The sequence below is a fragment of the Scaptodrosophila lebanonensis genome, unplaced genomic scaffold, assembly GCF_003285725.1.
Source record: "Scaptodrosophila lebanonensis strain 11010-0011.00,11010-0021.00 unplaced genomic scaffold, SlebRS2 tig00000089-arrow-pilon, whole genome shotgun sequence".
Classification (NCBI taxonomy): Eukaryota; Metazoa; Arthropoda; class Insecta; order Diptera; family Drosophilidae; genus Scaptodrosophila; species Scaptodrosophila lebanonensis.
The window spans coordinates 4674886-4695711 of NW_022060565.1; the positions used below are offsets into that span (position 1 = coordinate 4674886).

The 20826-nt window shown below is 43.4% G+C and overlaps 3 protein-coding genes and 1 long non-coding RNA gene across 5 annotated transcripts in view; 1 reads left to right on the forward strand and 3 right to left on the reverse strand.

The window, feature by feature from the left end:
* Positions 1-1002: 1002 nt before the first annotated feature.
* On the reverse strand, positions 1003-4314 carry LOC115626987 (regulator of G-protein signaling 7). Its single transcript, XM_030522503.1, has 8 exons — positions 4275-4314; positions 3487-4097; positions 2885-3132; positions 2630-2813; positions 2270-2556; positions 1670-1783; positions 1427-1552; positions 1003-1366 (listed from the first exon to the last, which is right to left on the reverse strand). The coding sequence occupies exons 1-8, from the start codon at positions 4312-4314 to the stop codon at positions 1039-1041; spliced, it is 1938 nt and encodes a 645-aa protein (XP_030378363.1). The 3' UTR covers positions 1003-1038.
* Positions 4315-7171: 2857 nt separating this feature from the next.
* Positions 7172-11849, reverse strand: LOC115626714 (extensin-2). 2 transcript variants are annotated; one of them, XR_003995614.1, is made up of 3 exons: positions 11719-11849; positions 7513-11144; positions 7172-7189 (listed from the first exon to the last, which is right to left on the reverse strand). XR_003995614.1 is itself a non-coding variant. In XM_030522155.1 (2 exons), exon 2 carries the CDS (start codon positions 11135-11137, stop codon positions 8045-8047), a length of 3093 nt encoding a protein of 1030 aa, XP_030378015.1. In that variant the 5' UTR covers positions 11138-11144; positions 11719-11849; the 3' UTR covers positions 7236-8044. The 2 variants fall into 2 exon arrangements, 1 of the variants encoding a protein (XP_030378015.1); XM_030522155.1 differs by lacking the exon at positions 7172-7189 and having other exon boundaries at positions 7236-11144.
* A 367-nt stretch (positions 11850-12216) lies between these two features.
* The window catches only part of LOC115627039, a 72448-nt gene continuing 63838 nt past the window's right edge, over positions 12217-20826 (reverse strand). Inside the window, exon 4 of the long non-coding RNA XR_003995641.1 lies at positions 12217-12326. This is a non-coding gene — a long non-coding RNA (uncharacterized LOC115627039). The remainder of the gene's footprint in view (positions 12327-20826) is intronic.
* On the forward strand, positions 14702-15977 carry LOC115627038 (dnaJ protein homolog 1-like). Its single transcript, XM_030522571.1, has one exon. It carries the CDS (start codon positions 14913-14915, stop codon positions 15882-15884), a length of 972 nt encoding a protein of 323 aa, XP_030378431.1. The 5' UTR covers positions 14702-14912; the 3' UTR covers positions 15885-15977.

Here is a 20826-nt window from a genome sequence, read left to right on the forward strand (position 1 = left end):
TATATATCTTATATGGGTATGTATAGGCAATAATTTGGCTTTAAATGGTTAGTTGCTTTTCGTTTCTCTTACGGGTTTACGCGTTATGCTAAGTACCTATAGTATGTTAGAATTATTTATTTAGTTTGTGTTTTTTAAATTGGTGTTTTCTGTTTCAGTTTGACAATTGCTTGGATTTGGTTGATTTGCTTTTATTCGCATATACTATGTATATATGTATGTATATATTTTCTGCTTTGGTATGTATGTAGCATTATTTTGTGCGCAACGACACGCATTTTTCATCGACTGTTGCATCTACGGTTCCATATTTCATATTTCAAATACATATCATATTTTAACAAGCACTGGCAGTTTTGAGTGGTGTTTTCGTTTTTCTTTTTTATTTGGTTTCCATTTTTTATTGTGACTGCGACCGCAACAGACACTATATCGAGCCCCAACCGCGAAAACAGTGCATCCTACAGACCCTTCGTTGCAAATCGATAAAAGCGCATCAGCACTGGAATATTTGAAATACATTTATAGCTCAATGAGTTCCCAAGGAATGGGCAAAGGAAAACAGTATTTCTGCTGTTTTCACGGTTCACGACTCGATATAATGTTTAAGGACCTATTGCGAGACTGAGAGAGAAAAAGAGACAGCGCAGCTTAGGAAAAACAAGTTTGGAGAGGCCATAGAGTATTTAAAATATTGAAAAAGCTGTGATTCTCATTTTCTTTATAGAACATGATAATTGGAATATCAGGGGGATTGAAATTAAAAAAAAAGATTCAACATATCAATTATTTTTGGCTTTGGGATCATCACGATAGTCTAGGCTTTCTATGCTCGTATTAATAACATAATTATAATGTGCTGTAATACATAACATCAAGTCCCATACATGCACACACACACACATACCAAATTCCTGATATTCTAGCAACTCGGACAGCTGTGGCCCGCAGTTCCCCCCTTACCCAACCCATTTAAATGTCTCAGCCGACTCGCCTCGCTCATCCAACCACCACAACCGGCAAGTCGCGCATCGTATCTCAACGTTTCACCCCAAATAGATTCGGTATGGACTTGATCTTCTTCCGGGAGCAGTTCAAGTAGTCCTTGTACATATCGGACCGCAGGTAGCGCGAGTATGAGTCGCTCTTCATCAGATGATAGACGTGGGAGGCGGCCACATCGAAGCACCAGCGATTTGGCCCGTTCGGCGAAGTAACCGCCTCACGTGCCAATTCCACGGACTTTGAGTCCACATTTACGGGGCAGGGTGCATCGGGTGCCAGAAACTCCTGCCAGATATTCTGTATGGCCTCCTTGATCTCGGACTGTGGCAGCGCCTTCATCTCCTGCACAGACTCCCAAAATCTAAACGACAAACGAAGAATTAAGAACAGCGATAACAATTTGAAGCCGATTGCTACCCACTTGAGATTCTCGCCACTGTACTCTTTCTCCAAGAAACGGGTGAACTGCTCGCGTCCGATGGCATCGTTTAGCAGCTCACGTAAGCTAAAGGCCCAACGCTTAACGCGACGTACAGGAACATCTTTGCTGTAGGATTCAAAAGCAGAAGCAGAGAGAGAGAGAGAGAGAGAGAGAGAGAGAGAGAGAGAGAGAGAGAGAGAGGGATTAGAGAGTGCTTGGAGTTTGGGAAGACAGAAATCGTACCTATTCTTCTCGGTATCCCACATTTCGGTGCTGTCCGTCTGCCAGGGATTGGGCAGCTCTGGCGAGGTTATAAAGTAATCGAACTCATTGTACTGCTCATAGTAGGCGACCAATCTGTGGAGTATAGGTATACGAGAGTTAAACGAGGAAAAATATCAAGATAAAGCTCAGTTTGTAGTTGTTTAAAATAATATTAATAATATGAATAATAGTATTACGTAGTATTACAAGTATATGTATAGATATAATCCTTTCCATTTTATATATTTTTATTCATATTATATTGTTTATATATTTTATGAATTGTGAATTGTTTGGTTTCACCTACAATTTCGTCAAATTTGACAAGCAAGCGAAAATGATGAGCCGCTATTATTGATATGCTTGAGATTGTATATAGAAGCCCCCCATTTCTGCTTCAGACCATTAACTAAAATAAACATTGTTGTATCGATTGCGCCCATGACAGCAAAAAACAAATTAATGAGTCTATAGATGGTTTGTAATTAACAACCTGTCTTCTAAACATTTTTACAAATCGCCCCCAACTCTCAAAACGATTGATCAAGTAAGTGGGAAAAAAATCTAATGTTGACTTACGCTTCGGCTGCTTTGGACACTTTGATTGTGCGCCGCTCGAGTTTCTGCTTTCGCAAGGCTATAATGCGCGTCAGCTGCTCCACGGGATTCTTGGCGACGGAGGCACCTGCCGAGCCGGTGCCATGGCTGGAGCCGCCGCGCCGATACGCCTTCTTAATATCAATCTCGGTGGTGTTCACACAGCCGGGCATGGGCCGATGGACGTCCCAGAAGGCGCGCTCCTGCGAGTCCAGTACCTTGCGCTCCAGCTTGTCCCTCTTCTTGGCCACTTTGCTCTGCGATTCGGCCTAAAGAGATGATCGATGGGCATCGGTTGTATATATGGGGTTGTACTTATAAGCTAGAGCTGAGAGCTCCTACCTGCATGAATATGAATTCCCATTTGCGCGAGAACATCTTCTGCAGCTTGGCCAGATTCTCAGCCTCATAGTCGGCCAATTCTAGGCGCGTCTTGTTCTGCATGGTGCGTTTGCACAAATATACCGCATAGTCGGTATTCTCGGGTTCCCAGCAGTTCGAGGGCCAGAAGTACGGCGTCTGGAATCTGAACGACAACAAAAATGAAAAAACAAGCCTAGCTATAGTGAACACACAAAGATAAAGCATATAACTTACCTGTAAAATGTGCCATCGTTCTTTACGGTGAGCGCGTGATCATCGATGGGAAAGATGTAGCCATGTGAGGAGAGCAAATGGGCGAAATGTAACGCCTCTGTCACATCCTCCACATCGAAGTTCTTAAGTATCCAGGCCACCAGATCAGCGCCAGTAAATACCGATGGCACTTTGCTCATAAACGCCTTCACCGTACGGACAGCTACGCCGCTGGACTCTGCCTGCATCTTCTCAATGATGGACTCCATCTGAAAGGTATACAAGTATGAGTGAGTGAAGAGTGGGGGTAGAAATTTCAAGAAAATAATTGTTTGGAATGGATTGTGGAAATACATTATATTGCGGGAGCTTTCAGACATATGCAAACTTTTCTTTTGACTGTAACACTCTTGACTACGCACTTCATTCAGAATATCGACGTTTTAATAATTCCTTAATCTCTGCTAAGGTGTAGGTGAATGAAGCGTAGCTCGGCTTTTAAGTCTGACAAACGCATTAATTTCCAAATCAGATTTTGAAGACAAGGACAAATCTAGGTCATACATACAAGTATGTAGGAGGAATGTATAAGAGGGATGGATTCCCTCAGTTGGCCTTCCTACCTTCTTGTAGACTAGTATATTGGGCGCATCCTCATTCTTGTTGCCGCGCTGCGGTCCATGATGCTGTGTCATCGCTGTCGGCTGTGGCGCCTGCTGCTGCTGCTGCTGCTGGTGATGATGGTGGTGATGATGATTGCTGCTAACATTAAGCAGGGCGTTCGATTTGGGCGCTGAGCTGCTGCTGGGCGTGGCTCCGCTGCTTGCATTTGAGCTGGCACTTGCATTCGCATTGGCGCTGGGCAGCGGCGCATGCGTGACCGTCTTGCTGGGCGGTGGGGGCGTTGCAGCGGCGACCGTTGGCGCATGGCATGGGACGCTGCTTGTGTGGGTGGTGATGATGTTGTTGCTGTTGCTGTTGTTGCTATTAATGCTAACGCTATTGTTGCAGTTATTGCCAGCAATTGTCGCTGTGGCACTGGCATTTGTTATTGGTGTTGTTGCTGGTGGCGCTGGCGGTGGTGTTTGTGTTGTGACTGCATTTACAGCCGCTGTTGTTGTTATTGTTGTTGTTGTTGCTGCTGCTGCTGCTGTTGCTGCTTCACTGTTGGCATTCACAAGGCCGACATTGTCCAGTGCCTGACTCTCATTGCCGTTTGCATTATTAAGCGCTGCTGCTGTCTCATTCGCATTTGTTGCTGCTGACGTTGCCGCCGCCGCTGCTGCTGCAGGTGCTGCTGTCACCGTCGTCGCCGACGTCTGCGTCGTCGCCTGCGTCACCGGCATCGTTGACATTGGCGTTGGCATCTTGGACGCTGTGTTTATGGCTAGCGCATTGGTTGCTTGCGTGCTGCTCTGTGTTTTGTCCACCTCCGAGTTCATCGTTACCATTTTATAATTTGCTTACCCGACGAGCGTTTATTTTTTCTTTTCTCCTACTCCTGCTTCGGCCGACGCCGCCGCTGCTACCGCTGCCTGCGCCGCTTTTTTCACACACACACACACACGAGAGCTCTCGCACAAAACTTGTAGGGGCGCCGGTTGTTGCTGCGTGTGCCTGTGTGTGTGTGAGTTATTGTGTGCTATTTTAGACGTGCTGCCGCTGCCGCTGCTTCTGCCTCTGCCACTCCAACAGCTACACCTTCACTCGCTTCGTCGTCGTCGTAGTCTTCTAACTATGCTATATATAACGGTATATATGTGTATCCTTCCACTCTCTTTGACAAGCGTGTATGTGTCAACGTGCGTGCGTGCCTGCCTGCTTGCGTGCGTGAGTGCGTGTGGGCGCCACTTGCCACCACCACTGTCGTCGCTAACGAGCAGCGCTGCCTCAAGAAATTACAAGTTTATTGTAATTGTTGTTGTTGTTGCTGCTGCAGACAACGCAATGTGTCATTCGATTTCGACACCTTGCTGCTTCATTTTCCTTTTTTATGCAAGCATTCATGTGTGTATTGGTCCTTTTAATAATAATTTTTCACTCCTCTTTTCCGAAGCCTCTTCTAATTTTAGTGCGTGCACAGTGGTCAAAAAAAAAAAAAAAACACACACACACACAAACACACGATTTGTGAAAGGGAAAACTGACTCTGACTCTGGCTCTGACACACGCACACACCCACACATCCGCACCCGCACCCGCGCACTTTACCAACTGTTTTTTTTCTAACGCTTTCTGCCACAGTTTCAATAAAATTTGTAAATGTTGTAGCAGAATTTTGCAGCTTTCTTTTGCGGAATTGCTTGGCAGAATTATTATTATTTTATTATATTTGTGGCTTCTATTATAAAATTAACGCGTTTCCTGCTGCTGCTGCTCCGCCTCACGAATTTCGCTGCTTCTTCTTCCTCTTCTGCTTGTGCTTTGCAAATCGCTTTTATGCTGCTCGTTTTACATTTTTACATAGAGAGCGACTCTCATTTGCTCACGCGTCGTTTAACGTTAGATGTGTAAACCAGCGGGCCGACAACAACACCATTAATAGACAGAACACCCGCTGTTGCTGTTGCTCTTAACATTCGTTCTTTCGTCATTAAACGAGTGTGCTTCGTGCTGCTGCTTCTTCTTAGCTTTTCGTCAGTGCAAGGCCTAATCAAAGTCAATTCAAGTGCTTCGGGGCCGCCCCATTCGTGTTTCGCATTCATCGTGCTTTGCTTTTTTTTGAGTACTTCCTGCTAGTCCTCTGTGCACTCGTGTGCGTATCGTCAATTTGCCACCGAAATCGATTTTTTCCTTTCCGGGCAAACACTCGCACACTCTCGCGCACTCTCGCTCTCGCCGATATCCTGCGCCTGCCCGCCTTGTTTGCGTTTTGTTTACATCGCTCAGCTGCTTTTAGGCGCCGCCATGGGCTTGCTGCGCCGACTTGCCAGATGGAAATTATTCGGTTTGTCTGGCAACATGCAGTTCAACATCGAGTCGATGAGCTATCAATGTTGTTCATCTAAAACACATTAAATAAAATATTTCAACAAGGTCCTGAAGGCGGCAATGGCGGCAAATATTCAAAATGTTGCATACTCTTAGGCAGAATATAAAAAAAAATAAAACTAGTGAATGAAGTATACGAAATCTTTATTGGCCGTGCACCCATTCATTATTACAATAAATTGGTTGATTCAGTTTGTCAAGTGGGCCGAAAAATGTTTTGTCTCTTTCTTCACATATGTATTCTACATTTTATATTGCAGATGTACTAACTGGAGACAAGCGCACAGACTCACCATAGTTTGCAACAAAAATTATCCGAATGATCTGGTTCGATAAAGAATTTTGGGGGACTATAATTTTGTTGAACGTTTTTAATCAGTTAACTTTGATTTTTCAATTATTCTGTAGATTGTAGAACTTGGTGTCCGAGAAAAAATAGAAGAACAATGCTTTTTAGGTTGATTGTTGATGCTTTATTTAAAGATAGTTCGATTACTCACAAATTTATAATGTGTTTTTACTTAGAACTGCAATACTTGCACATACATACGAGTGTACTTAGTAGTATTTAGATACTATTACAAAAAAAAAATAAGTCAATATAGACATATAGTATAAGTAGGTATTATGTAAATATCAATGGGCGACACACATATATCGCTGGCTCTTAATTTGCTGACAATGTTTTATTATCTTATAGTGAACTTAGTTTTTATGGCTTTTATACAAATTTCCATTTATGTTTTTAAATAACTGCAAGATATATCCTTTAAATAAATAGAAAAAAATAATAATTTAGGTTCTACGACATAACATATTTTTGATTCAACGTTTTTCATCATACATATATGTATGCACGCGATCGGTGCTAGCCTATTTTAGCAATACACACGGGTAGGTGAAATATTAGAGATATTCGAAAACTATTGGATGTCTCTTGGGAAATGGGCATTCCTCCAATACTTATCCAGGATATCCAGGGTTTGCTATTGTTGCATTGCAGAGCACTGGAAATACTTAAGCTTTCACATTTTAGTTATACATACGTAGCATACCATCAAAATATGGACACTTCTTAATTGAAATTTACTTTCTCCAAGCAATATTTTACAAGTGAAATGTGAGACTGCAAGCTTTAAATTTCTGAAACATTCTGCATTGACAATTATTTGATTAATATACATATATAATACCTTATTGTTTTTTAGATCATCTCACATTCAAGCTTACGAAACATATAGATTCCTCCAACTGGACAACTGATTAATTATTGCTTAAATACATTCCATTAAAGCGAAAACTTTTTCTAATCGACTTGTTGCCATTGGTATGATACTGAAATAACGTGGAAATATTTGAACATTTTATTTTTTGATAAAATGTAACATATGGTTATGTTGAGTTTCAGATTTCAAATCATTTAATGTTCTGTAAGCTTAAAAAAAACTTAGAACTTTGAAAAGCAATTTAGAGAAACAACACTACGATATTTATGTAAAGTTTTGAAACAGATCCGACGGAAGAAGCACCAATTTAAATATGAAAGCCTAACTGCAATTATGATTATGTACACAATCTATTTAAATCATATTTGTTATCGCTAAGGACATATGCATATTTAAGTATAAATATTGTATGTAAAACACATAGATACTCACCTATATTGGTATATATATATGTATGTATGTATGTGCTAATTTCTTTTAGCTTAATTGACCAGCTAGACTTGTTGGAGCATTTGATGCGCAGCTGCATGTCGAAGGGGCACTACGGAGCTCTCGTTTGATCAGGGGAGGCAAGATTTATGTATGTATATAGATAGAGTATATTTTTTTTGGGTACATATGTATGTATGTAAGTAGTTGTTGCCGGGCAGGAGCTGCCAGTTAACCGGGGCTTAATGTGCACAGTGGGTTTTATGAGAAAGGTTTTCATACTTGACGCTCGCTGTTGATCACATTTTGACACTACGCTTAAAATCCCAAGAGCCAGATTTTTTGCCAAAAACTCGACAAAGATGCAAAGTACGCCGTTACTTGTTTTCTCTGCTTGTAGATTTGTTCAGATTGAAAGCAGAGTCTTGATTTCGATGGTACACCTCGTCGAATTTTGGACAAAAAATGTGGCTGGTGTAAAGGTACCTTAACAATGACATAGAAACGGTCACGTCCTGAACGTGCGCTCACCATCTCAGGCCTGTTCGTGGGCGCGCGACTGTCGCACGGGACGATCGGACCAGAGCGGACCACCATTGGGGCCGGCACTTTGCGCCTGATAAGACAATGGCGGCGGCACTGGAGGCGGTCCCAGTTGTGCATGCGGCACCAATTCCGCCTGTGGATTAAACTGGTTGTTGGTGTTGTAGTTCACCAGAATATCTCCGGCCAAACTGTGGCCAATGGGCACGCCTCGTTCTGGATAGTACGAGTCTATCTGTTGGGGCTGCAGGTGTTGCTGCTGCTGTTTGTGGTTCTGTATTTGCCCCTGGCCTGGACCTTGGCGCCAATGCTTGTGCTGGGGCACGGGCATAAGGCGATAGAGCGAGTCCCCACTGGGCCCAGATACCGGCGCATAGTTGGGCACAAAGTAGGGCGGGAACTGATGCTTGTTGCTCTGACGCAACCTCTTATAGGGCGCTGCGGGCAGAGGGCGCTGCCAATACTGTAACGGCGGTGGGGGCGGTGGCTTGGCCCCATTCGTGATGTTGGAATAATCTCCATAGGGGGCTACCAACTGGCCATTGCGTACAAAGTGTGAACGCAGAAGCTGATATTTGACCGGTGGACGTGCGAGACGCTGTTGCTCGATTTGATTGCTCCGTTGATCGTCCACATAGGCAGAAGTGGGTAGATATGAGTCCGCTCCTGGAGGCTGGGGTGTACTGTAGCCCTGGGGCTCGAATTGCTGCTCCAGCGGTGGCTCCAATGGCGGCGCAGGGGGCGGTGGCTGCTGTTGCTGTTTGCCCACACGCAACTGACGCTGACGTTGCAGGAGCAACTTGGGCGCCAATAATTCGCCTCCATAGTCACGTTGCTCGGGCAGATATGAGTCCGGCAGCGGCACTGGAGTGCTATAGATATACGGTTCCAACAGTTGGTGTTTTCCAACCCGCATTTGACGCTGGCGCTGTTGTTGCTGCTGCTGGTAGGCGTCAGGCGTTGGATTTTGTGGTGGTGCAGGCGATGCGTACACGATAGCCTTAAAAGCGTTCTTATCCTGCTCATCGGCACTATAATTGACCATAGGAAGGAAGGGCTTTTTGTCAAAGTCGGGCTGCTGAAAACGATTCAGAGGCGGATGCGTGCTGCTACCATCTACACCCGAGCCACCAGTCGGCACAGTATAGATGGCATAGGGTTGCGAAATGAGATTGGTGCGTAGCAACTGACCCAAGGCATCGTAGTCCGGTCGCAAGGGCGGAAGAGCCTTCGGCTTGGGCGTGATGTTAACCACATCGTTGTGGCGTCCCAAATTCTTAAGCTTGGGCGCTTTGCCCGTGCTGGCCAGAAAGTCCTCGATTACGTTTGACTTGATGGCCGGTTGACGTTTCGCCTCAAAGTACTCGTAGTAGATAGGGTTAGACTTGGACAGTGTGTCCGAGTGTGCACGTTCCGTGGTGCTGGGCACAAACACAAGCGTTTGTGGAGTTGGAGACGGCGCTGGTGGTGAGGTTGGGGCCTTGCCACGTGGCCGTACTGTCGGCTGATAGTTGAGCGGATATATGGGTATAGGCACTGCCACGGGCACTGGAATGCGTTCCACATACTTCGGTGGCTGCCGTTGTGGTGGTTTCGAGTAATCTACTGCGTTGTATTTCGGTGTGTATTTGGATATGTTAGGCACCGTTCCACGATGCGGTGGGGGAGTGGTTGAAGTGGTTGTCGTAGTCGTGGTTGTGCTGGTCGTACTGCTAGTGGTGGTTGTGCTACTTGTACTCGGTCGACGTGCTGGCAGCGAATTCGTCGGCTCCAGTCGACTAAAATGATTGGGAGGCGGTGGAAGGACAATGCCCGGCACCAGAGGTCCCGGTGGCACCGGATTGGAATAGTTGGACTTGTAGACAAAACTATAGGCCGGTGGATAATAGAGCGTGGGATCATCCTCATCGAAATCATTTGTGGCGTTTGTACTGTCCAGTGAACCGTTCAGACCATTGAACAACCACGGACCCAGGCCGGGCAGCGTAATAGGTCGAGAACTCTTCAGGAATGGATTCGTGAGCGAGTCGTTGGTGTTGCCCCCACCATAGAGCCATGGCGAATAGGGCGCCGGGTAGACATAGCTCGGCTCGTCGTCCGCCTTAGCAGCCGCAAGCGCTCCCGTCCGGGTAGGAGAATGCGGCGCGTTGATAGGGGAACGCTCGGCCGAATTGTAGTTGGCCTCTGTGCTGGTGATATAAACCGGTATCGTTTCGTTAGCGACCGGATAGACGATCGTGAGTTTATTATCTCTGATAAGCTGTAGCGGCCCGTGCGCATCGAGCTGTACAGGAAAGGGTGGCGGAACCGGTGGGTTGGCTGGAATTTTAATCTGCCGCTCGGGCGCATCATAATCATCGATCGCTGGCCACGGCTCATTCGCATAATTGGCATCATTCGTATTCTCGTTCTCATTGAGACTGCCTCCCTTGATCACCAACAAATGATCTTCGGCCAGCCATATGTCCTCTTCCTGCAGCCCACCATAATTACGTTCTGTGTCCAGAGGCACCTCAGAGTTGCGAGCGTAGCTCAGCACGCCCGGTCGTTTGGGCACCCGACGAAAGAGCTCCTTTTCGATTAGTCCATACTTGCCATCCCGTACTTGATCCGCTAGTGTTTTCTTGCTGTCCTCCTTGCTGCTCTGCTTCTTTGAAAGAGAGTTTGTTTCCTTGCCCGAGCCGGCACTTAGACGCAGAATGCCATTGTCCCAGTTATCGAAGTCATCGGGATCACTGAGCAGCGCCTCGTCATCATCCCGTGCATCATCAATATCATCATCGATATTATCGTGGCCCGAAATTGTGGCTTTTGTTGTTGTTGTCGAAGTCGTTGAGGGCTGCTTGGCGAGTCGATAGGAGCTGCTTAGTGTCTGAGCCTGTGTTGGCGACTTGCGTCGAAAATATAGAGGCGTGACCGCATTAGACGATCGTGGAGTGGTTGTTGTTGTAGTTGTGGTTGTTGTCGCATTACCGCTGCGACTGTAACTGAGGCTGCTGCTGCTGTTGGCGCTCACAGCCGACACTTCGTATGTGGAGTGTCCCTGGGCATTTTGTATATGGCCCGCCACCAGGCGTTGTATCATGCGCGGTCTACCATGGAACAAACAGAGAGGGGAGACAGGTAAGTGTTGGCAAAAGCAGTGGCATAAATGGTAAAAATATAGTACTACCTCATTTCAGGTAACCAGCAACGCTAAAATGTAAAAAATACCCCGTAAAGAAGTTGATTTCAGTGTGCTTGGGAATCTCTAATTTAAGCTGTCTAAAAACAATCCCTAAAATATATGTTGATGGCCAACCAATTGCCATTAGTGATCAGGCAATAATGAAATAGTTGTTGATGATGGTCCATTTCTTCTCACCTAGCTTCCTAGCTTGGACGCCCTAGTTTATTTGGTCAGTTGAAAATCGGTAGCATCCAAATGACATGGAATGGATCCGCTAAAGTAGCTCCATTGTATTACTAGAAGACTATCACTCTACTGCAAATGTACGCGATTTCTTATGGATTGCATATCATCTTAATTGCGGACCCAAAGCTTCCCGCTTACGATAGTTCGCTCTTCCAAGTGCTTACTCTAGTTATCATTCCAGATACTAGCAATGGCGGCTCCCTTGAGGTTTGCCGCCAAAAAAGTGTCATGAACCGAAAATGGCAACTCACGTTTTTAGCGCTTGCGTTTTGCCACGAAACGAGGGCGACTTCGTTGTCGATGACGCCAATTGATGTAACTGCGGCTCTGGTTGTGCCGCCAAGTGGCGCCGTCGCTCCGAGCGGTTTTGGGTTAAGCCGCCGGTGACGTCATCTGTGGATGACGGCGCATTGAGCCCGAAATCGTTTAATGGCGTGTCACGTGTTTGGCGGGCGCGCACCGAGCCTCTGCTGACGCCGGCAGCTCTGCCTCTGCCTCGGATTGTGGCTGGCGTCTCTATGGTGGACGGTGTAGGGGGCGTTGGAGCTGGTTGCCTTGCTGCTAGCTGGCGACGTGCCGCACGCGTTGGCGCCGTGCTGCTCGTCGCTGAAGCCGATGCCACCGTCGACGCTCCAAGGGCCACTGTGGTTTGTGGACGTCGTTGTCGTGGTGCACGCAGTGTGGGCGCCTGGGTGGTGGTTGTCGATGCTGTGGAGGGGGCTGGCGGGGGCGTGCCTCTGACTCGCCCAGTTACCGTTCGTGCCGGCGTCGTTGCGGCTTTCGTGTCCAGCCCCAGGCCCACACCGAGCAGCAGCATCATCATCACTATCACTATCAAGTGCAAGGTTAACGATGTCATCTGCAAAGACGCGAGGCAAAAGCAAACGAAACGAGTTACAAAACAAATAATTAATGATGCGCCGAAGTTGGAATACACTTAAAAAAAGCTGCACCAACATGGCTTCAATGCTTGACTGAGGCTTAGAAATAGGTTTGTTAGTCCAAACGCTTTCGCACTTCTGGGTAACGAATAACATTGATCGTCTGTCGTTTTAGAATGCTTTTATAATTTCATTTTAGTTTGCTCCATAATGAACGGTTAGGTAATAAGTAAACAATAGGAGATGTTCTTGAAACTTGAATGATTCATAAGTCCCAATATATATATAGTTAGTATTTTTTATTCTTATTATTTGTGTTTGGATAACGTGGAAAAGCACCGGCAGGCTTTGCTTTGGGGATGTGAAGCTAATTCTACAATCAAGACTTTCAAAAGAGTTAAATTTCGCCGATAAAATTCCGACTGTTTTAAAAAGGGTGGTTCAAGGAGAGCGCATTCATAATACTGCCGTCGAATATATCAGAGTCTGCTGCTATAAATTAATGAATATTATTTCGCTCCTTATAGAGCTGTTCGCCACAAATCAATGGCTATGACTATATGTGGAAGCCTATGCGATAAACATTATGACAAAGTTGTTATGCCCCTGGGCTAGGGTATAAGCTAACGGAGACAGACGCATTAGAGACGCTCGCTCGCTGTTAGCCACGACGGGGCAATTATGTAATCACATAAAAAAACTCAAAGCCCAAGACTCAGGCTGAGTCGAGTCTGTTTGCCGTTCAGGTTCGCTGGGCATTGCTGCAGCAAGCGATTGTTGCAGTTGCAGTTGCAGTTGCTGTCGTTGTTGCAGCTGCAGCCAGCTGCAATCGCAAATAGAAACATTCACTTACCGAGCAACCCGTCCCCCTCAAACCCCTGCCACCTGCCCCTCAGCTTAGCTATTTTGCCGATGCGCTCAAGTGCAACGATTTGGCGTTTCGGCTTTTTGTTGTTGTTGTTGTTATTTTTTTTGGCACAAACGGCGCGTGCTTTTGTGGTTGTTGTTGTTGTTGTTGTTGCTGCTGCTAATGTTCATATACATAGCTGTTACTGCCGATCTGTGCGCTCATGTTAATTAGCCGCTCGAAGCGCACGCTCGCTGACATCTGGCGCCCGGATCACAGCTCATTGATAAATGGCTGGCACACGTCTCTTTGATCTTTCAATTCGAACATCATGCGCGAACAAGCGATTTCTGCTTTGTATACAATACTTATATACATTGTATGTATATATACTATATGGTATATGTGCAGTGAGCAACGCGAGTCGTGCATTGTCCAATATGTTTACACTATGGCCAAGCCATGAGTTGCGAAATTAATGGAGGCTTTCATTGAAAGAAATAGAGACATTTGGCATTCCATTAACTGTTTAAATAATTAACAAAGATCGGTGGTATCAGTATTCCACAATTAGGATCTGGTCGTTATTTTAGAATGCACTTTGATCATATAAATACAAGTACTATATATACAAGTATTTCTTAATTATACTCCTGAAGTAGAAAGCTGTTCTCAAGTTATCGTAGACTTTTCACATCCAGCCTTGGGAGCTTGCATTTCCCATTCAGATTCAGAGAGAGACAGAAGAAGAAAAAGAGGGAGAGAGATAGAGTCTTTTGAATGCAACCTTCTCTCAACATACGAATTAGCTGCGGCTTGTAAGCCTCAGCTAGCATTAGTCGTAGCAGCAATAATCCCCCCCTCCACCCTTTTTTTTAAAAAGGGCTGCATACTTCGGTACTTCGCCTGAACTTTTTCCCTTCTGTCCATTTCACAGGTCGAGATCGTAACCCCTAGATCTGCGCACCTTTCATTTCACCTTCAGACGGTTGGCCCGGGTACTAATACCCTACTGACCTATCTGATGGAAGATGGAATCTCCTGAAATGAGACGCTTTTAAAATTCGTCCAGTCTTTGGTGCTCCCCGCATAGGAGGAACTTTATTTTTGGTTTTTTTTTTTTTTGAAAACCTCATGTAATTAAGGTGTAGGGATGCATTCCAGATTTGGGTTCATCCTAATCTCGAGAAATTACAGGCACGGAATTTCTGTTTAGGAACTCACAATAAGTCAAATAAATATTGTGTTCCATTTAATGAAAGCAATGTGTTTTATAAACTCTGTGCACACCTTGTCAAAAAATGTAAGCATTTACTTCCAAATTTTATTGTACATAATAATTCAGAACGCATCCAGCTTTTCAATGTGGAGCTCAATAAACATAAGCTAAAACAAACTAGGCCCTTTAGTCCTTGGAATAAGAATACACAATATAGATTTCTCACTCTTCGACTCCATTTAGTAACAAATGGGATTTAACTATTTTACTATTTAAAAAGTATATTGCTTTCATTAGCAAAGCTAAGATGAATCCTGCATTTTGGGAGATCACGGCCTGGCATATACACTCGTACAAAATGTGTTAGAGTGTGCGATGTTTATCTTGAAATTATTAAACAGATACAAAATAAATTTCTGTCCTTTTTGGAGCAAAATTTAAGGCAAAACATCGTTTCAAATTGCACCAACTACATATTTAAGAGAAGACAAAGAAATCATGGCTAAGGACTTCTACAAAATTCTCGGCCTATCACGCAATGCCAAGGACGATGATATCAAAAAGGCTTATCGGAAGCTAGCTCTCAAATATCATCCGGACAAGAACAAGAGCGCCCAGGCCGAGGAGCGCTTCAAGGAGGTGGCCGAGGCTTACGAGGTGTTGTCGGACAAAAAGAAACGCGACATCTACGATCAGTATGGCGAGCAGGGTCTGCAGCGTGGGGTGCCCAGCCAGCATAGTCAGAGGAGCGGTGGCAGTACCAGCTTCACCTATCAATTCCATGGCGATCCCCGCGCCACCTTCGCCCAATTCTTTGGCTCAAACGATCCATTTAGCACGCTATTTGGCGAAAACTTCGCCCACATGTTCATGGCCGATGATGATGCGTTATTCAGCCGTGGTGGGGAAGGTCGATCGCGCATGGTTCAAGACCCACCCATAGAGCATGACCTTTTCATTCCGCTGGAGGACATCAATAAGGGCTGCAATAAAAAGATGAAGATAACGCGTGTCTCGCTGGCCTCAGGCCGGCCCGTCAAAGAGGAGAAGGTACTCGACATTGTCGTCAAGCCTGGCTGGAAAGCCGGTACGCGCGTCACCTTTCAGAAGGAGGGCGATCAGGCCCCAAACAAAATTCCCGCCGATATTGTCTTCATTATACGTGATAAGCCGCATCCGTTCTTCCGGCGTGAGGGCAGCAATATCTTCTACACGGCTCAGGTTACACTCAAGCAGGCACTCTGTGGCACCCAAGTGCAGATTCCAACGCTCGAAGGTGATCGCATTACGATCAATACAAAGGGCGAGGTCATCAAGCCTAATCTTATGAAACGGTTCGCCGGACGGGGTCTGCCCTATCCCAAGGATCCGTCGCATCGTGGCTTGTTATGCGTCGACTTCAATATCTCGTTTCCGGATACACTGCCAACGCAGTTGACCGCCAAACTGGGCGAAATATTGCCGAACTAGGCAAAGTTGACCTTCTGATGTGCATATATTTTGATGTTCTTGCCCCAACTAACTATCTATTCGCAAATAAAGATCAAATTTTTTGTTCAGTGATTTGAAACCGGTGCAAAGCATTTTAGGTAGCCTTTGCCGCAGACTAAGAAGTCTGGGCTAATGGGTTCATAGAGAAATCGGGAGTACATTCCCATTATGCCATGTATATGTTCCCAAGATGAGATAAGGCTTTTCAAATGATGCCGCCGTTCTTTATGCAACATTTAAAAGAATGTTACTAGCTTCGTTGAAGCATCCACAATGCTGCAATGGTATTTTCCACAAATGAGGAAAGAAAACTCTAGAGCGAAGAGTAAGGGCGTCATAGGGAAGACCCACACTCTCCAAAACCTCATCCATGTAATTATAAATGGAAAGCCTTGTCTCTTCCTCTCCAAACATTGTGGTATTTCATTCATTCGTTCAATGATTGACTGGGACAGTGTACGAGTACTCGCTCGTATCGACACGTATTACAATTGCCGAAAACCACAACAACAACAACGACAACAACAAACATTAGAGCGTTTTGCAATAGAAAAAAATTACAATTGGTATTGGAATATGTGTGTTCAGCGGCCAAGCAAGCAACCGCCATGTAAAGTGATCCAAGCGATCCAAATGATCCAAGTGGCCCAATTGCGAGTTAACAATTCAATAAATTCCTTGCAAAAGAAAATTCGGCACGAAACTTGACGCTAAAGCCGACGCTGATACATTACGAAGCGTATTTCGAATGCCTTTTTCGTGCACAACAACCGCCAAAACAAAGGAATAAATACCGACAACGAAACAACCGATAAAAAAAGGTTTAGAAAAAGCCGTTGGTGCTGGTGCTGGAGCTGGAGCTGGAGCAATGAACAATTAAATAATAATACTTGTTAAAATTGCCTACAAGGCACACACAACAAAAACAAAAGCAAAACACACACACACACAGACAGACAAAAATAGCCAAAAAACAACCAAAAACAAGCCAAAACAAGGCACAACAAAGAAATAAAACAGAAGGCAATAAGAAGTAGGAAAAAATGAATTGAAGCCAATTTAATCTATGACACCATCGCCCGAAACTGCTTTCAAATAAACTAATTAAATTTAAGTAAAGCAAAGCAAGACACCAGCACCAAAAACAACAACAACAGCAACAAAACAGCAGCAGCAGCAACAACAACAACAACAGGCAATAAGCCAAAATCGCGGCATAAAAGTATAACAAAAAAGAATTATTTATTGCCAATAGGCGAAGTGCGCCAGCGACGACGTCAACGTCAGCGTCAACAGCGTTGCCGCAGTCGAAGCTCCGATGCCAAAACCGATTTTGCAGTCGATGCTAATGCAGGGGCAGCTCCGAGCAGGCATAGCCAACCAACCAACACACCTTTCATTCAAAATGCAAAGCGAGCCCCAAAGAGCCCAACAAACACAGCGGGGGTCACAGACGCAGCCAGGGCTTGGGCGCTGGGGATGGGCGTGTCACAAGCTCGTGAGCTTAAGAACCAAGAATCGGGAATCGCCTGCTTTGAATGCGATGTGTGTAAATAAAAAACATGTCGAATATTCGGAATATTTTTGTTCTTCATTTCAATTATATCATTGCAAATGAAAGCAGTCAATAAATCCCATTGATGTATTCAATTAGAAAAGACCAGCTACAGTTTCTCATAAAAGTTTGAATAATACATACAATAATCTTACATAAAATAAATTGAAGGCTAGCGGAAGAGTAACAATTTTCAGAAGGATCGCAAGGATTGCCTCTACAAAAGGCGCAGTTCGAATCACGTATTCAGTTTGATAAAAGCAGTTCAGACGGATAAGATGGTTCTAACTAAGATGTCTGTCAACTAAATCCTTGATGTGATATAGCGCACAGATTTTGATAAAACTATAGAATATTTCGACACACTATTACAACTCATAAACAACAATTTTGGTTAAGTCTATAAACAATTATTTTAGTCTAGAGAAGCATTGTTAAATCCTGCCAAAATACTTTTGTTATTAATTCTAACTTACCCAAAACTAAATTCTGCAAAGAAAACTGTTATCCTAATAAATAATTAATTTAAAGTCAGCCATCGAGTTCAATTCGTATTTATAACAGGGACTGTATTCGTTATAAGTGTTATTAAAAAATTACAAAATAATGATTATTTTTTCATTTTATTCGTTCGCTCACAATTTAATGATTAATTTTGAGTTTTACTTTCAATATTAACCAATAATCATTAAATGAAATTAATATTTCATGAAATAAAAATTAAATTAAAAAGCAATTTAGTGTTTTGTTTGTGAATTAAAAAAAAAAAATATTTATTAATTAAAATTATTAATTAATTAAATTTATAAATTAAAAGGAATAGACAAAACTACAGTTTGAGGTTTATTTTTGATCAAAAAAATAAGTTTATAAGTGTTATTTTTTTCCTCAAAAATAATGATTATTGGTTAATTTTTAAAGTAAAACTCAAAATTAATTATTAAATTTTGAGAGAATGAATAAAAATTAAAATGTATAGATAATTCTTAAAAAAGGACATCTGTAAATTCCTCGCTTTCTCAAAGTTACTATAAGTAAATGATTTTTTCATTAAAAAAAAAAAAAACAAAATAATCATTATTTGCGGTCCCTGATTTATAAATTGTGTTCCTAGCCTTATTGAAGGATCTGTAAACTCTAAGAGAAGTTTAATCTACTTATTAACAATATATACTATAAATCACTCACAGAAATACTATATTTACTATTTCCGTAGTTTGGAAAACAATAATTAGTAATAAGAAATAGTTAAAACTTATAAAAGTTTTTATAAAAAACAAAATTGTAATTATTACGAATAAAAAATAAATTATTTAAACATTCCATATTTCACTTGACACTCCACAATCGATCACGCACTCATCTCTATTGGGGGGCACTATGACGAATTTGAGTTGTGCGCGGACTGCTGTTGGGGCCGCCTTGGCTGGTCGACTGCGTTGTCGTCAACGGCGACGTCGACGTCACTGTCGCCGTCACAGTCACTGTTAGCGTTGGCGTCAACTTCAACGTCAACGTTGACTGCGTTTACTACAAGCACCGTTAGGCGGCAGCTTGGCATGCGCACGCGAATGGTTTGTTGTTGTTGTAAGTTTTGATTGCTAAACAGCACCAGAAAATGTTTTGGGCTGCCCGCGCGATTCTATGCCAAAAAGAACAACAACAACCACAACAGCAAAGAGAAAAATAAAAAATAAATAAAATAAAATAAAGTGGAGCATTAAGGCCTGCACTGGCGCGCATGCGCATTCCGTGCCGGCCAGCAAAGCGAACCTGAGAGCAGGCCTAGCCCGCGTACACACATACATACATACATACAAACATACATATGTATGTACAAGTATATATCTATATATATATATATATATATCGGCAAATGAAACCGAAACTCGCTCACGTTCCATTTAATTGTTCATTTGGCTGCAGGTTTTTGGAATTTGAACATAATTTTTTTTTTTTTTTGTTTCTGCTATTCTTCTTGCACTTTGCTGGAGCCAGAAGAAACAAAAGCCCACGGTGCTTGGAGGTCTAAATCTCTGACTCCATAGGTATGTACATACATATATATATATATATATATATATATATGTATGTATGTATGTGTGTGTGGGTATATTTTTTGGCAGCGACGGGCGCTGCACTTTGGCGCCAACCCGAACCTGTCGCTTAGCTTGGCTTAGTTTTTAGTTTTGGCCAGTTCGCATTGTTACCAATTAGCCATGGCGCGTATGAGTAATACACAGTTATAGACCAAGTTAAAGATCGTAACCGTAGTTGGGCGGGCGTCAGAGTAGCCAACATAGCGAACATTAATTTATTATGCCATTGGCTGGTTGCTGCTGGCTGACTGGCTGGCTGACTAGCTGGCTGGCTGGCTGGCTGGCAGCAACAACAAGAAGCAGGAAAACCAAAAAACCCGACAATCCGACACCGACACCGACACAAAAGTAAAATGTTATTTATGATTCGAAGTCTTGTCCTTGATTTTTAGTTTGGCATTTGGTTGCGCTTTCTGTTCGTGCCGCTGCCATTGCGGCAATTTGATGTTTTAATGAGTGGCCCAAGTGACAGAAGCAGAAGGCGTTGCTGTTGTTGCTGTTGCTGTTGCTGCCACTGGGGCTTGGCATATTGCCATCAACTATTTGGAGCAATTGGGAAATGTTTTATGCTCTTGAAGCATAGATAAGCTTCAATGTTGTAAAAGGATTGTTTTGCATGTGTAGATGTCGATACTTTCTAGATTTGCCGGCTCAGAGACTCCGCAATTTGTATACCCTTCACTGAAAAGTGCGGGCGTATATTGAACAGACATATTGTCGAGGCTGACCATGCCAGATCTCTATATAATATAGCTGTCATTCAAACGATTTGACTTGAAAAGAGACTTGGTATCAAAAGCTGTTTGCTTATTGAAAACAATTTGAATTTTGAGAATGTTGATATCACGCCTGATAGCGTCACTAATTGTTAGAATTCATTAATTAATTCGGTCTTCATCTGATTGTTCCAAAGATGTTACTGAATGAACTAATCCGTTTTATAGTACAGTTCAGTATTTCCAACTCAAATGATTTACATAAGAAACGTAAATGATTTGCGATTTGTTGGTGATTTTTAAATAATAAGGATCGGTGCAATTATATCACTTTTTCCCACAATTCATCTCCTTACTCTTAGTAACTGTCCTAAGGGTATAGGTATTTATTATGTGTGAGGTGTCAAGTCTATTTAATGCAGAACAAAAATGTGGCAACATACCGTATTGTGAGGTAAATTCGAGTAAATATGAACAACGACCTTGTGCATAATTAAAAAACAAATACAAAGTTTGTTTAGAGGTGTTGTTTAAAAAACAAAACAACACGC

Bases quoted from the DNA above. Each gene is read 5' to 3' on its own strand.
- LOC115626714 (XM_030522155.1), bottom strand. From the start codon at position 11,137: ATGATACAACGCCTGGTGGCGGGCCATATACAAAATGCCCAGGGACAC.
- LOC115627038 (XM_030522571.1), top strand. From the start codon at position 14,913: ATGGCTAAGGACTTCTACAAAATTCTCGGCCTATCACGCAATGCCAAG.
- LOC115626987 (XM_030522503.1), bottom strand. From the start codon at position 4,314: ATGGTAACGATGAACTCGGAGGTGGACAAAACACAGAGCA. The intron at 4,098-4,274 runs GCACGCAAGCAA...ATGAGACAGCAG, and splicing joins GGTGGACAAAACACAGAGCA to CAGCGCTTAATAATGCAAAC. The intron at 1,553-1,669 runs GTACGATTTCTG...TGAATCCTACAG, and splicing joins TGGGATACCGAGAAGAATAG to CAAAGATGTTCCTGTACGTC.